At 40.2% G+C, this 15,976-nt stretch overlaps 1 protein-coding gene across 1 annotated transcript in view; it reads left to right on the top strand.

The window, feature by feature from the left end:
* The window catches only part of SPTLC2 (serine palmitoyltransferase long chain base subunit 2), a 96,685-nt gene that overhangs the window by 33,506 nt on the left and 47,203 nt on the right, over positions 1–15,976 (top strand). The window contains exons 3-5 of the mRNA XM_045822581.1: positions 6,317–6,471; positions 8,009–8,157; positions 12,380–12,504. Of these exons, the coding sequence (XP_045678537.1) occupies positions 6,317–6,471; positions 8,009–8,157; positions 12,380–12,504 (429 nt within the window). The remainder of the gene's footprint in view (positions 1–6,316; positions 6,472–8,008; positions 8,158–12,379; positions 12,505–15,976) is intronic.

The raw sequence follows: 15,976 nt of genomic DNA, 5'->3' as shown, positions 1-15,976 counted from the left end.
TTCTCTTGGTTGTGTGAGGAGGCACAGTGTGTCTAACTAGGCCTCCATCTTGGTCGGAAGTCTCTTGCAAACTCACAATTATTAACAACCACACCTAAAACTAAAACTAAAACAAACTAAGCAAACAACTAAAACAGGAACAGAACCACAGAAATGAAGATCACATGGAGGGTTAGCAACAGGGGAGTGGGAGGAGGAGAGAGGGGGAAAAGGTACAGAGAATAAGCAGCATAGATGGTAGGTAGAAAATAGACGGGGAGGGTAACAATAGTATGGGAAATGTAGAAGTTAAAGAGCTTAGAAGTATGACACATGGACATGAACTAAAGGGGGGCAGTGTGGGTGGGAGGGGGTGGGAAGGGGGAAATGGGACAACTAATAACATAATAAAATATATTTTTAAAAAAGCGTAAATGGTAGGTACAAAATAGACGGGGTGGTTAAGAATAGTACGGGAAATGGAGAAGCCAAAGAACTTATATGTACAACCCATAGACATGAACTAAGGTGGGGGAATGCTGGTGGGAGGGGGCTATAGGCCAGAGGGAAATAAAGGAGAGAAAAAAATGGGACAACTATAATAGCATAATTAATAAAATATATTTAAAAACTCAGCACCATATATTGTCGCTTGTAGATGTTTGTTTGTTCCACCCTATTTTTCTTTGCTTAATGAAATTTGAATAGAAGAAGGAAAGCTATTTCATGATTCCAATTTGTTCTTTAAAGACTTTGTACTGACCGCTAGAGTTAGTTCACTTTGACATTTTTTCCCCTCCGCTGGGCACAATAGGTCAAGGTTAGAGCTATAAATCATTTTGACACTGAGAAGGACTGAAACATTTCTGAGCATGTTTTCTAAGATTTCCACTTGAACATGAAAGCAGTGATTGTGTGCCTGAAATGTACATTTTTGAGAGAGGTTTTGCCCTTAGATATATTGAGATTTGTGCCCTAGACTCTAAAATAAGTAAAAGTTACTAAATTGCAACTGGGTCCAATTTGGAATAGTGCCAGAGTCTTAGTTTCTGCTATATCACTGAATTGTGATTTCAACAGGCTTTATTCTTTTAATGTATGAAATGCAGGTGATAACTGATTAAATATTTGTTTCTGCAAAATAATCACAGGGAATGTGGTTTTGAAACAGTCAAGTTTCAGTGGAGTAAAACGAAATCACTGAAAGTTACCCAAGCCAACAGGGGATTAGGCACTTAGAACATTGTGGAGGGTGCGGAGCGGTGAAGTGCAGGCCTCCCTCCCCTAACTAAGCCGCCACCCCAAACTGGGAGACCGGTCCTGCCATGAGTACTATTGTTGCTGCCACCACGGCCAGCCACTGCTCAACCACAGCCGGTGCAGAGGCAGGAATGTGGAATCTAGCTGGTGCTGCCGTCCTGAAGCTCTGTTAGAGCTCGTGTCCTGCGCTGGTGTAAAACAGCGGCCTCTGTCCCCCACTGGTAGGATCTGCACCACATCCGCAACCCTGTCGCATCCCTATCGTAAGGGTCTCTGGGAAATACCGTTTTCAGCCTTCCAGTTTCTGTTTGCATGCACTCGCATGTGCAGAAAGCCGGAAGTGTGGGAAGGCCAAGAGCACAGTGGTGTAACATGCCTTGAATGCTTCAGAGAGAATTTCCGATGTAGCAGCAGCACAGAACGGGAAGCAATGTGGCATTGGGGTTAGGAGCACAGACTCTGGAGTCAAAAGACCTGGATCAGTTCCTGGCTTTGCTTTTGACTAGTTCCCTAACTGGGAAAGCCATTTTGCCTCTCTAAAAATGGGAGTAATCGTTTCTGTAAGAGGATGCAGGGGTATTTAAGAGAAAATATATTTAAAGCACTTGGCAGGACATGTAAGTTCTCAGTAAATGAGAACTATTTTTGCGATCGACATGATTATTCATCATCTTTATCTTCATCATTTAAAAGTATTGTGCATCTGTGTTGGCCAGAATTGCTCTTGACAAACCATGTACTGTTGTTCTAAAGTCAGCTTCTGCAAGTGGTAGCACCCAGCCTTTCCCCTTGTGACGTTAAGGCCTACATGGACCCCAGAACATACAGTATTTATTTATTTTAAACAATATAAGATGTTTTTAGAAGACTCACCTCAGATAGGCTTAAATAATAATGGATATTCATTGGCTAATTATTGAGATGACCTCAGACTGCTTTTGGTAAGATGCTCACCAATCCTTGATTAAGAAATTCATGAATTTGGTTTTTTCTCTTTGAAGCTAGAGGCTAGAAGTCACCTAACTGGTGAGTTCTTCAGGCCCAGAAATCCAGAGTGTAGTCTCAGCTAAGTATTACCGTTCCCTACGTACCATGTCTGGTGCTAACGTGATGGGTTTGTGAGGATCTGCAGGAAGAGTGCCCGTGAAGAGCGCATCCTGAAGGGCACAGCTTGACTCTGTCATGGCCGTCAGCTGCCAGTTAAGCAGCTCTCTGGGCAAGCGTCCTGTGGAGTACTTGTCATACCATGTTGTAACTTGGTGTGCCTGTCCACCACACGAGGAGGTCTTGGGAGTGCGGAGGTTGTCTTGCCCATTTTTATCCTCAGTGCTTAGTTTAGAGCCTGGAAAGTACTGCTCAGTAAATGTTTAGTGACTAAGCAAATGAGTCTTCATTCAGTTGGCCCTGACTAAAATCATTTCACAGTGACTAAACTGAGAAGGAGGAAGAGGGGTGTGGGAAGTGAGCTGGAGGGATGGGATGTGGAGGCGGATGAGGGTAGGAATTAGTGGGGGTGACATTTGTTGGACAGAGAGAACTGTTTTGTTCTTTAATGTGTTCCGAGTCTAGCCAAGAATCCAACATATATTGGGTGTCCAGTAAAAGGTGTTTGAATGAGTGAATGAAAAGATAAGTCCTGTAGTTTAACCCTAGTCCTAGAATATTTAAAGTATATGATACATTTTTGGAAACAGACATTCATGCTGCCTAGAACTGGAACCTCAAATAGCGACCCTTACCTGTCCCCTTTCTTAGCATTCACTGCTAGGCTGCAGGGAGCTTCTTAGCCGCCCTTTACCTCTCTCTGCCTAACTTTAACTACATTTAAAGCTGCTACCCTGGAACTTAGGTAGGGGGTAAAGTGAATCCTCTCTTCTACACTTTGCGCCACCTGCTTTTGATCTCTACCATCCCTCCCAGTTTGTTCCCATCTTGGGGACTTAATTCTTCTATCTTTTAATGAAAAGAAGAGGTTGAACTCCCTGACTCTGGCAGTCTCTTTTTAGGAGATTGGAATCCATCCCTTCCTTACTAATCCCAGACAGCTTTGTCTCTGGTTACCCAAAGGTCTGCCTCATTCCAGCCTTTTTCTGTCTTGGAGTTTGATAACCCTAATGGTAGATAGGACCAGACTCGCTTACGTTTCTTCTGATGCTTATATTGTAAAAACAAAAAATATTGCTCTCCATTGCTAATAAAATTTTGTGATATAGTATTTGTTTAGAAAGGTTATAAAGAGATCAAGAAGAGTTATTGCTGTTTATTCTCTTGGAACAGTACCAAGGATTGGAGACAAGATTTTTGTTTTTTCCTTTAGAAAATAAATCCATGGTGAATAATAGTCAAAGGAAAGTCCTTAATAAGAGTTTGGATGTGTCTTTTGCAATTTTTATTTATCATATTCTTTTTTCTTTTCTTTTTTTTTTAAGATTTTATTCATTTATTTTTAGAGAGGGAAGGGAGGGAGGAAGAGAGAGAGAGAGAGAGAGAGAAACATCAATGTGCGGTTGCTGGGGGTTATGGCCTGCAACCCAGGCATGTACCCTGGCTGGGAATCGAACCTGCGACACTTTGATTGGCAGCCCACGCTCAATCCACTGAGCTACGCCAGCCAGAGCCATATTCTTTTTTCTTAACAACAGAAATTTATTTTCTCCCACTTCTGGAGGCTGGAAGACCAAGGTCCAGGTGCCAGCAGGGTTGGTTTCTGGTGAGGCCTCTCACTGTTTCCAGAGGTGCCTCTTGACCATGTTCTGCCATGGCCTTTTCTCAGTGCAGGTGTGCTGAGAGTGAGTGAGCGAGCTCTGGTGTCTCCTCCTGTGAGGTTGCCAGTTCGTTGGGTTGGGGTCTCACCCTTAGGCCTCATTTAACATGAACTAACTCTGCAAAGGCCCTGTCTCCAAATATGGTCATGTTGGAGGTTAGACCTTCAATATATGAACTTTAGAGGAGGGGGGATAACACATAATTTAGTTTATACTAGATGTGAAATATGGCAGTCTGGACATTTGATGTTGTCTGTTATTTGGTAAAATTTGAGAAAGAAAGGATGTCAAGGAAGATTTCTAAACGTTTTTATATAATATTACGATCTTAAAATATTGGTGATATGCAGTTACTTACCATTCGTCCTGAGGTTGATACTTTTCGGTGCAGACAGTTAATCAGTGATTGTTCTTTGGATAAGTCCCCATTGCCAACTGTAGCCTAAAATGCTGATTGGGGACCCCAGTTACTGCTCGCATGGGACCTGTGAGACCTGCTCTCCGGTTTTAGACTCGAGCTCCCCTGGCAGAGCCTGGTCATCTGATGTCACATCCGTGGGCAGCCTCCGTTCCCCGCTCCTGCATGTGTAGTTCACACGTCCTCTGCTGGCCTGGTGCACCCCCGACCGGAATTCCCCTTTCACCAGCACATCTGTGCAACTGACCGGTCTGCTCTTCCACTCACTCTCTCCTCCGGCTGAGGGTCAAAGGCCAGCTCCCCTCTGGATTCCATTTCCCTCTTCCTTCTCAGCCACCTGGGCTCCTCACTTCTCCTTTGCATCTTCCACTCTTCGTTTCTTCTGGATTGTTCCGTCCACATTGCTCTCGTCCATCACTTTGATTTATTTTTTTTAAATACTTTTTTATTTTCAACAAATGGCTGCTTCTGTATATCTTTAGCTGTAGGACTTCTGTTGAGCTAGATTTCAATCACTTCTCTGTGACAGTTGTTTTGTAGTTGAGTTGTCATTTTGATGTGGTCACGGGAGGGTGCCAGGACTGCCTTGACCCACATGGTCGCCTTGACCGGAAACCTCGTTCGTCCGATTCTTGTCAGAAGAGGAGACTATCGAAAGGCACATACTATTGAAGTAATAAATTTCCAGTTGTGATAGACATACCATTTATAGATATTTTCTCAAGGAAATGTAAATGTTAGAGCCAGTTGCAAGAGAGATGGTATCAGGTACTGCAAATTCTTATACCTACTTTTGGACTCTGCTGGGCCTTTGTAAATGAATTTTATCTACTGTGAGGCTTATTTAGTAGGCAGTTTAGAGTTCAGTATCATATAAGGTTATTAACTTTAAAGTTTTATATAGAGCCTTCTTTAGCAATGAAAATCTTCTAACTAAAATGAGGCATAAACTTCAAATGGCTTTGATTAGCTTATTCACTAGATTAATTTAGATTAGCTCCAAGCCTGGACCTGAGGGTATAGCCCAGTGGTTTTCTGACTGTAGTAAGCTGTAGTACAGTTTGTTTTTTTGTCTTTGTTTACCCTTTACCTCCAGGAATTAAGTAGATTCTCTATGGTCTGGCCATGTGTATTCTAAGCAGTGGTCACACCACATGGGACATAGCACATCATTCATTCATTTTAGTTCCACTGTGACTTCATTTTTTTACAGACTTAATTTTAGTATAACTTAATTTCATGGAGGAAAGAAGGGCTTTAAAGTCTCTGGTCAGGGAAATTCATTTTAAGAATCTTTTAATATATTTTTAAAAATTTTTATAAAGACTCCCAGCTAAGGAAAGAAATAGGAGATAGGGTTCTTTTTATAAGTTACTTCTTAGTGTTTCTTGTTTATCATTTTTCTTTGAATTTGTTTCATTTTGATCCTTGAAAATATGCGAAGAATGGAATTATTTTTGGAATTATTTTTCTTATTTGAAGCTGAAATTGTAGGGTTTTTTATGGTATTTCCCCACATCAGTATTTTACTTGAAGTAGCAGGCAGAAGAGCAGTCTTTTTGAATTTATTAGGAAGGAAAACCATTGAATGACAGGAATGTGCATCCGACTTTTATGAGGCCTGCTTTATTAAATTCTTTGGCTCTACATTCATGCAATCATATAGTTATTTACGACCTTTTCTTATAGGTTAGCCATCAAAGCTACATGACTTTTACCTGATTGGGTTGTTTTAAAACAGACAGAATTTATACCTTTCAGAAATGTTTTCCGTATCTGTTAATGCAGTGAAATCGACCTCATTCTTAAGTGCTCTTGCAGTATGAAAAGGGAAGTTATAAAGTTTTAAAAAGTGACTCAGTTAAATTCATGGTATTTCGCCATTTGTTGGCAGGACTTTGTGTCATTGTATCAGGATTTCGAAAACTTCTACACGAGGAACCTGTACATGAGGATCAGAGACAACTGGAACCGGCCCATCTGCAGCGTGCCTGGGGCCCGCGTGGACATCATGGAGAGAGAGTCCCGTGATTACAACTGGTCGTTCAGGTGGGTCTTGTTTGGGACATTACTTCTTAACAACAAAACAGGAATATTTTCACTTCAGAAAATACCCTGTTGCAGATTTAACTGTATTTTGTCAAAACAGCAGACACAGAGTACGCCACAGCATGATGAGGTCTTTTGCAGGTTGTTCATTGTTATGAGACATTTAAAATACATTTTTTATTAGCTTGATATATTGTTGGGTTATGGTTGAAAACAAACTTTGACCTAGTAAAACAAAACAAAGGACAAAGACAAACTGTCCTTTCTATTGTACTACTTCCCAGAGTCAAGTATCTGAATTTGTTTCTGGGTATTTTGATTTCTCAAATGATTCAAGGTTATATGGAGTTTTTTTGCTTAAATGAATCGAGTAGTTTAGAAAACTTTTTATATTCGTAAAATTTTATTTTGTTGTTGAGATAGCTCAAGTATTATACAATTGCATTGTCGTTTTCTTTTTAAAGATTTTATTTATTTATTTTTAGAGAGGGAAGGGAGGGAGGGGAAGAGAGAGAGAGAGAAACATCAATGTGCGGTTGCTGGGGGTTATGGCCTGCAACCCAGGAATGTACCCTGGCTGGGAATCGAACCTGGGACACTTTGGTTCCCAGCCTGCACTCAATCCACTGAGCTACGCCAGCCAGGGCTTCATTTTTTTTTAAAGACAAGCAATACAAATAAATTGAAAATCCCCCATGACAGCCTCCACTATCCCTCTGTAAATCCACTCTCCAGAGGTAACCACTGTCATTAGTTTGTTGTGTATTCTCTCTCCACATGTCTTCTGTGGGGCATTGTATGTACTAGGGTTACACATAGGTCGTTTTCCGATTTACAGAAATGGCATCGTATATAGCAATCATCTTACGTCTTGTTTTTTACTTGCTGACATATCAGTAACATCCTTCTTGTGTATATCTGCAACAAGCTCATTATTTGTAGTGGCTGGTGAGTATCCTACTGTATTGATGTATGTAGTGCACACATGCAGGTTAGGCTGCATCATCCTATGTGAAAAACTCCCAAATCTCAAGATCAACAGTTTATTTCTTGTCCTCACTGCATGGGTCTCTGAACCATGTCATCCTCACTTAGGGGGCCACCCTGAGCTTCCACAATTTGGGATGTCGCTGGTTTGTGTGCCTGGGGAAGGGAAATGGTCAGCTGTGTAGTGTCTCTATGGCCCATTGTGTAGGCATTGCATTGCTGAGTCCAAGAGTCTGTGTATCTTTTAATGGATAAGTACTGCCAAACTACCTTCAAAAAAAAGTACTGACCGACATTGTTATCTACAGTGCATGCAAGTGCCATGGCCAACACTAGATATGGTCAGTTTTTAAATCTTTATCATTATTGATAAATGTAAACTGGTATTTTAACTTTCATTTCACTTACTGGTAGTAAGTTTGAGCTACTTTTTATTTAGACCATATTCTCTCTACTTCCTATATATAGTGCTTCCTTTTGTATTTATTGTCACATGTAAACATTTGACTTGCTCATGGGTTTCATGAACTTTCTTGCTATTGAAATACAGGTACACAGGGAATACAATTAAAGGTGTTATAAACATGGGTTCCTACAACTATCTTGGATTTGCACGGAATACTGGATCGTGTCAAGAGGCAGCTGCCAAAGTCCTAGAGGAGTATGGAGTTGGTGTGTGCAGCACTCGGCAGGAAATTGGTGAGTGTAGGCTAGATTTGGCTAGTTGATGTTCTCAACTTTTTTACTCAGGAGGGAATAATACTAATAGAGAACTAGAATATTAAGTGCCCAGGTACGTAGTTGGCCATGTAGTTTAGATCAGGTAAAGAATGCTTTATTTTTCTAAATTGATGGATGATTTTAATGCTTTCAACACACTTTGAGATATATTTATCTTTTCCATTATGTTATACATACAGAATATCTCTAGAAAAGTTCTGTACTGTTGTTCCATTTATAACTTTAATGTTGACTTTATTGACTTTTGCAAATGGTAGTGGTTAAGGAGTACTGTTAATGTCTGAACCCATGAGCATATGGAGGTTAATCTATTTCTATAGTGGTAACTGGGGCTAATAATAATTCCTGCCTTATAGGACTGTTTTAAGATTTAAATAGGCTAATTTGTGTAAAGTGCTTGTAAAATGTAACTACTCAATAAATGCTAATTATTTTTATTAGTAGTACACGTCTATAAAATGTAAGGGATAACAGATTCATGTAAAGAGACTTCATTTATTTAGTTAAAAGGAAGATTCCAAATTCTTCCATTTGGTTCCAGAGACTGATAACCGTAGAAGTCATAAGGCACCTTTCTGGATATTTATTACTGTGAACCACACCAAAACTTAGTGGATTAAAACAACAATTCATTGTTATTTCTTGTGGGTCTAGAGACTGGCAAGCACAGCAGGGCTGTCCTCACTCAGGGTCCCCAGTGATGTGGTTAAGGGAGCACTGACAAGATACAGAAACCACACATCCTTGTGACCTTTGATATTTTATAAAGTGCTTGAACATATTATCTCTCTTGATCCTCATAATTGGTCACGAGGTAGAGAGAGCAAATATTACTATTGGTATTTTACAGAGGAGATACAGAGGTTAAATGACTTCATTAAGCTTTAAGGACACATAGCATCCAAGTTCAGCAGTCTTTCTCAGCATCTTTTGTCTTTGCATGTAGCCAGTCTCCCTGACCAGTGTTATTCCGTCCTTAAGGAATTGAGTGCTAATGTAAAGTCACAATACAAATTTGCCAGTCAGATCAAAGTGAGAGAAGGTGCTACACTGTCTTTTGCTGTGTAATAAACCATTCCAAAACTTAGTGACGTAAAACAGAAACATACATTTATTTGCTTGTGATCCTGCAGTTTGGTGAGGGGTTGACATTGATCTCAGCTCTGTGGGGTGTAGGGCGGGTCATTATGACTGAGGATGGAGAATCCAGGATGGCTTCGCCCTCACGTCTGCACCTTGGCTGGGCAGTGGGACAAGCTTAGGGCTGACCACACCCTCCCCTTAGTCTTTTATCCCCCAGAGTCCCTTTTTGTCCATAGTCTGTCTCTATAACAGGCTAGTTAGATTAGTATGTGTGGCAGCTAACTTCAAAAGTATAAAAGCAGATGTTTCTGGGCCTCCTAGGCCTAGACCTGGACCTATCATGTGGGAACAGGAATGGGAGAAATTGTTGGCAACCCTCTTATAGAAATTCTACCACAGGTGCTGAATCTGAGTTTAACTATTGTGCTGTTTATGAGCCGTTGCTCTTCATAATGCTGACTCCTTTATACCTTAGTCTGAAAAGGTTATAACATGTAGACTATGATTTCTTTTTTTTTTCTTCGATTACATGTAATGCTATATTAGTTTCCGGTGTACACTCCAGTGATGAGACTTATATAGCTTCCTAAGTGATCACCCTGATAAATCTCACACCCATCTGACACCATACATACTTACTAAAATATTATTGACTGTATACTCTGTGCTGTACTTCACATCCCCATGACTGTTCTTTAACTACCAATTTGTATTTCCTAATCCTTCACCTTTTTCACCTGTCCCCCAACCCACCTCCTATCTGGCAGCCATGGAAATGTTCTCTGTATCTGTGAGTTTTTGTTCTGCTTGTTCATTTATTTCATTTTTTAGTTTCAAGGTATTCATTGCCCTTTTATTGATCATATTTTGCTTTTTTCTCCCTCCTTAAAAAAAACTCTCTAACATTTCATAGAATACTAATTTGGTGATGATGAACGCTTTTAACTTTTTCTTGTCTGGGAAGCTCTTTATCTGTCCTTTGATTCTCAATGATAGCTTTGCTGGGTAGGTCCTTGGCTTTTCGTAACTTGGAATACTTCTTGCCAGTCCCTTCTGGCCTGCAGAATTTCTGTTAAGAAATCAGCGGACAATCTCATGGGAACTCCCTTATAAGCAACTGAATGCTTTACTTTTGCTGCTTTTAAGAATCTGTCTTTAACTTTGGCATTTTAATTATGATGTGTCTTGGTGTGGGTCTCTTTGGGTTCATCTTGATTGGGACTCTGTGTGCTTCCTGGACTTGTGTGTCTATTTCCCTCACCGGGTTAGGGAATTTTTCTGTTACAATTTTTCCAAATACATTTTCAATTTCTTGCTCTCTGTTTTTTCCTTCCAGCACCCCTGATTCCCTGTAAGTTATTGTTCATTCCAATTAGTGTATCCTTTATTTTTGACTGGTTCTTTTTTAATGGTTTTCATGTCCTTTTTTGTGCTGTTCAAGTTTTCTCTAAGTTCATCTACTCTTCCCATAAGTTCATTGAGCATCATCATAACCAGTGTTTTGAAATCTTTATCTAGTAGATGGCTTGTCTCATTTTGTTTAGTTCTCTTTCTAGAATTTTGTTCTTTTCTTTTATTTGGAACATGTTTCTTTGTCTTCTCATTTGGGCAGCCTCCCTGTGTTTGTTTCTATGTATTAAGTAGAGCTGCTATGTTTCCCAGCCTTGGTGGAGTAGCCTAATGCAGTAGGTGTCCTGTAGGGTCCAATGGCACAGCCTCCCTTTTACCTGAGCTGAGCACTCCAGGTGCAACCCAGTGTGGGGGATGTGTACACCTTTGTGTTGTAGTTGAGCCTTGCTGTTGACACATCAGTGGGAGGGGCTTACCCCAGGCTGATTGGCTGCAACCACCATGGAGGACCAGCTGTGCCAGGGCCCACACCACAGAGCTGGACTTACTTCAGCAGGGCTCTGGTGCCCAGAGTCCTCCCCTTGAGTGTGTCTCTTGTGGAGGTGGTTAGGTGGTGCTTCATTGTGGTCTGAAGCTGTCACTGGGTGCGTTGGCTCTGGGGCCTCCCAGGATGTTCAGGCCAAGGTCAGCTGCTACCTGTGCTCAGCCTTAGGGCTACCTAGTGGGAGCTATAAAGCGATCTGCAGATGGTTGCTACTTTTGATGGGCTCGGAGGTGCCTATAAGAGGCCAAACTATAAACCAAGACCAGCTGCTGCTAGGGCTGGGCCTGGGTCCACTTGTCGAGAGGTATGGGGCACACCAAGGCCAGATGCTGCTTGTTTGAGTCATTTTAGGAGATTCCAAAGCCTGAGCAAAGACAGGCTGTTCATAGGGAAAAGCCACTGGAAACATTTTGGGCAGATCCAGAAGTTGGGTAGTATGGAATCACCAGAGCTGGGTAAACAATGTTAGCCAGGTTGATGGAGACTCAGTAATGGCACCCACCTGCTGGCTGTGTTGGGGGGGGTGGGGCAAGAGAGTGCCTCAGAAAAGGAACAGTAGCCCCTGCCATCACTTCTGTCTGGGAGAAAGCTGCTTCTCAGCTGTCACCCTAAAGCCAGACAGTTTGGTTCCTCCCTATATGTCCCTAATGTCTTTCTAGCTGCTGCCCCAGTGCTGGAACTTGGAGTGAGTCCCAGTAAGTCCTTTTGTGGGCCCTTTAAGAGGAACTGCCTGGGACTCTAGAAGCCCTCTGCCTCTTTTAGCCACAGTCCTCGCTGGGTTTTACAGCCAGAGTTATGGGGATTTCTTTTCGTGGCACTAGAACCCTGGACCGGGAGGTCTGGTGGGGGGCCCGGGACCCCTCACTCCTCAGGGGGGGTCTCAGCAGTAGAGACATCCCTCCTGATTCTTATTCGCCACATGTGGGTTTGGGAACAGCCCGTTCCTCGTCTCTGTGCCTCCTGCCAGGCTCAGTGCGGCTTCTTCAAAGCCTCCGTTGTGGGACTTCCCTTCAGCTAGATTTCAACCACCTGAATGATGGTGGTTTTGTAACTTAGTTGTAGTTTTGATGTGGTTGTGGTGAGAAGTGAGCACCTCTTTTACCTATGCCACCATCTTGACAAGGTCACTGTGATTTCTTTTAATAATGAGTAATGTTTAAATTGGGATTTGGTGATACTGACTTCACTAACTTCTTCACACAGGAAACCTGGACAAGCATGAAGAACTAGAAAAGCTTGTGGCGAGTTTCTTGGGAGTAGAAGCTGCTATGGCATATGGCATGGGATTTGCTACAAATTCAATGAACATCCCTGCTCTTGTTAGCAAAGTAAGGCCGAGTCTGTCATGAATGAAAACTCCCTTGTATGTATCTTACTTTGTTTTTAAAGCATTCAGAGCAAGCCAGAAACTATTCTAAACTTTAGGCTAAACATAGTTACCCAGAGATACTTCTGTCACAGATTTTTGGGGTAAGGTGTCCTGTGGAGACTATATCAGTTGAAGCTTTCTTGCTGGAAGCCATGATCCTTCCCTCTTCCGTTAGGTGACTCTTGCCATCTCCACTTCCCGTTTTGAAGAGATTCTAATAAATAAAACCTCATAAAAGGTTGAAATTATGGAAGAAAGAATGTTTAGTTTTGAAAGTTATTTAACAGGTAGTTTGTTTATAAATAGAAAAATGTGAAAATACATACTTGTTCTCACTGTAATGTATGTTGCTCAGAATTATATGGACAAAACCTGTGGCGTGTGTTAGTAATATTGGTTACTAATAATGTAAGTTAAAGTAATATATATACATACACATTTAGATTGTGGGCAGAGTTTGTGGGGGCACAGCAGAAAAGAGAAGTGATAAGAGGATGTAAATCACACTGTAGCAGATTGGCACTGTCTATTTGAACAGTTCCTCAAGGTTATTCTCATTTTAACAACGGTATCTATGAATGGTATTGGAAAAAATCAGTGGATTAATGAGCCAAAGACTTGAATTTTTGTTTGGTTATATGGTCAAATTTAGCTGTGGGACTGTGAACAATGTCACAACCTTTTTAAGCCTCATTTATTTACTTATTATTTTTTGTGATATGAAGTACTTGAATTAGGTTAACTCTGAAGTCATTTTCAGTTATATAAATATATGTTTCCCCAGGGAACAGGTGGGAAGATAGAAAACAAATAGGAAGAGAGGAAATTTAAACCCAACTATATTGCTATCACATTAAATGTAAGTGGTTTATACATTCCAAGTATTGTAGAAGTCAGAGATTATCAGATTAGACAAAACTGAATAGGTTTCCACCAGAAAGCTACATTAAGTTTAAAAACACAGGTAAGTTAAAATTGGAAGGAGGGAAAAAGATATAGCATGCAAACAATAGTAAAAAAGTTGGTGTGAGTATCTTAATATAAAGATTCCAAAACAAGGAATATTTCTAAAGAGGAACACTGTGTAATGATAAAGGTGTTACTCCATTAAGAGGACATAATGATTCTATTTATTTGTTTGTTTGTTTTAAGAAGGCTTCTTTTAAATTTTATTTTTTAGAGAGGAGAAGGGAAGGAGAAAGACAGGGAGAGAAATATCAATGTGTAGATGCCTCTTGTGTGCCCCCCACTGGGGACCTGGCCTGCAACCCAGGCATGTGCCCCGACTGGAAATCAAACCAGTGACCCTTTGGTTTGCAGGTTGACAATCAATCCACTGAGCCACACCAGCCAGGGCATAACAATTCTATGTATCTGCTTATTTATTTATTTATCCTCACCCAAGAATGTGTTTTCATTGCTTTTAGACAGAGAGAGAGATGCGAGAGAGAAACATCGATTGGTTGCCTTCTTGTACATGCCCTGACCATAGATCAAACCCACAACTTGGGTATGTACCCAGATTGGAATTGAACCCGTGACCTTTTGGTCTATGGTGCGATGCTCCAACCAACTGAGCCACACTGTACAGGGTGAGGACATAACAATTTCAAATGTGTAGGTACATAATAACAGAACTTCAAAGTGCACGAAGCAAACATTGATGAGTCTGAAAGGAGAAATAGACAAATACAGAATTATAATTGTCATCTCCATAGCCCTCTCTCAATAATTGATAGAAGAACTAGAATGAAAATCAATTAGGATATAGAACATTTGAAAAACACTATTAATCAACTTAACATTTATGAAACACTTCACCCAACAACAGCAAAACATTTATCAAGATAGACTATTTTCTGGGTTATTAAACCAACCTTAACAAATTTAAGAGAATCAAAGTTATTCAAAATATGTTCTGTAATCATAGTAGACTTAAATTAGAAGTCAGTAACAGATATCAGGAAAATCCTCAAATAACTGAAAAGTAAGCAACACTATTTAAAGTGATTCATGGGTCAGAGAAAGGCAAATAGAAAATACTAGAACTATAATATAATTTGTGAGATGAAACTAAAGCAATGCTCAAATGGGAATACACAGCTTTAAATGCTTATATTAGGAAAAAATAAGAGTTTGAATCAGTCATCTAAACTTCTAACATACGAAATTAGGGAGAAAAAACAAAGAGCAAATTAAGCCCAAAGACTGGGAGGGATACGGTCAAGTAAATACAGAAATCAATGAACTAGAAAATAGACAATAGGAGAAATCAGTGAAACTAAAACTAGTTCTTGAGAAAGTGAATAAAACTGATAGCTCTCTAGCCATACTGGTCAGGGTAAAAACAGAGAAGACAGAAATTATCCGTAGCAGGAATGAATGAAAGAAGGCACGTCACTGCTCATCCTGTGGACATTAAAAGGGTATAAGGAAACAGCAACAAATCTGTGCTGGTAAATTCAACAGCTTAGCTACAATGGCCAAATGTCCTGGGAGGCATGAATGTGTGGTTCTTTGACTTTACATTGATAAATGGTACATTTTGGCATCATAAACTTCAGATTCTTATTTAGAATCTCTTAGCATTTTCTTACACTAGTGGGGTTGAGTAGTCTCCTCCTGCTTCTCTTGTGTGCCCACAAACTCTGAAAGTCACTGTCTACAATTAGATGTCTTATATACAGACATGAAAGATACTACCATCAACATCTATTGTGCAAATCAAACATTGTAGTTGAAATGTTATTAAATATAATTTAAGCCATCCAAGGCAGCAACTAATCCAGTTTTAATATTTCTTTAAATTTTATACTAAATTTCTCTGTGAGGTGATTGATTGATTGATTAGTCAGCTTAAAGTCAGAGACAGACAGTTTATTGACTAAGAGCATGTGTTAGAGAAGTAGAAGCTTTTTATTTAGTCACTTAACATGCTTGTGACCTTGGGCAAGGTAACAAGCCCAAGCCTTATGTAACTCCTTGGTTTCCACATATGTAAAGTGGGAATATTAATAGTATCTGCCTCAGATTTGTTGTGAGGATTAAAAATGATATTGTATTTACAGCCCTTAACATAATGCCTGAAACATATTAAACATCTAGATGTTAGACATTTAATGTTTTGAACAAAGGATGTAATAGAGCCTCATAGTATATTAGATGAAAAAAAAAGATTGATACACAGAAATGGTGACTAAGGCTGTCTAAAAAGGAGGTGAGAAACCTAAAGAATACAATCATATTGCAGATTTTGCCAGAAAAAAAATTAGATGGAAAGAGAAGAAGACAAAATCGTGTAGGTGGAAAGGGAAGGGAGGGGATCCTTTTTAAAGTACACTGGGATGCCAAGAATGGTTAAGGAGAGGGTTTGAAGGCTTGCAGAAGAGGAATTCAACCTCTCTTTATTTTTGTCCTCAGTTTCTCTCATT

This window comes from Phyllostomus hastatus, unplaced genomic scaffold (assembly GCF_019186645.2).
Source record: "Phyllostomus hastatus isolate PE091 unplaced genomic scaffold, TTU_PhHast_1.1 phas_scaffold_501, whole genome shotgun sequence".
NCBI lineage: Eukaryota > Metazoa > Chordata > Mammalia > Chiroptera > Phyllostomidae > Phyllostomus > Phyllostomus hastatus.
The sequence above is the reverse complement of the archived record's forward strand: the minus strand, read 5'-3'. Positions and strand labels throughout refer to the sequence as shown.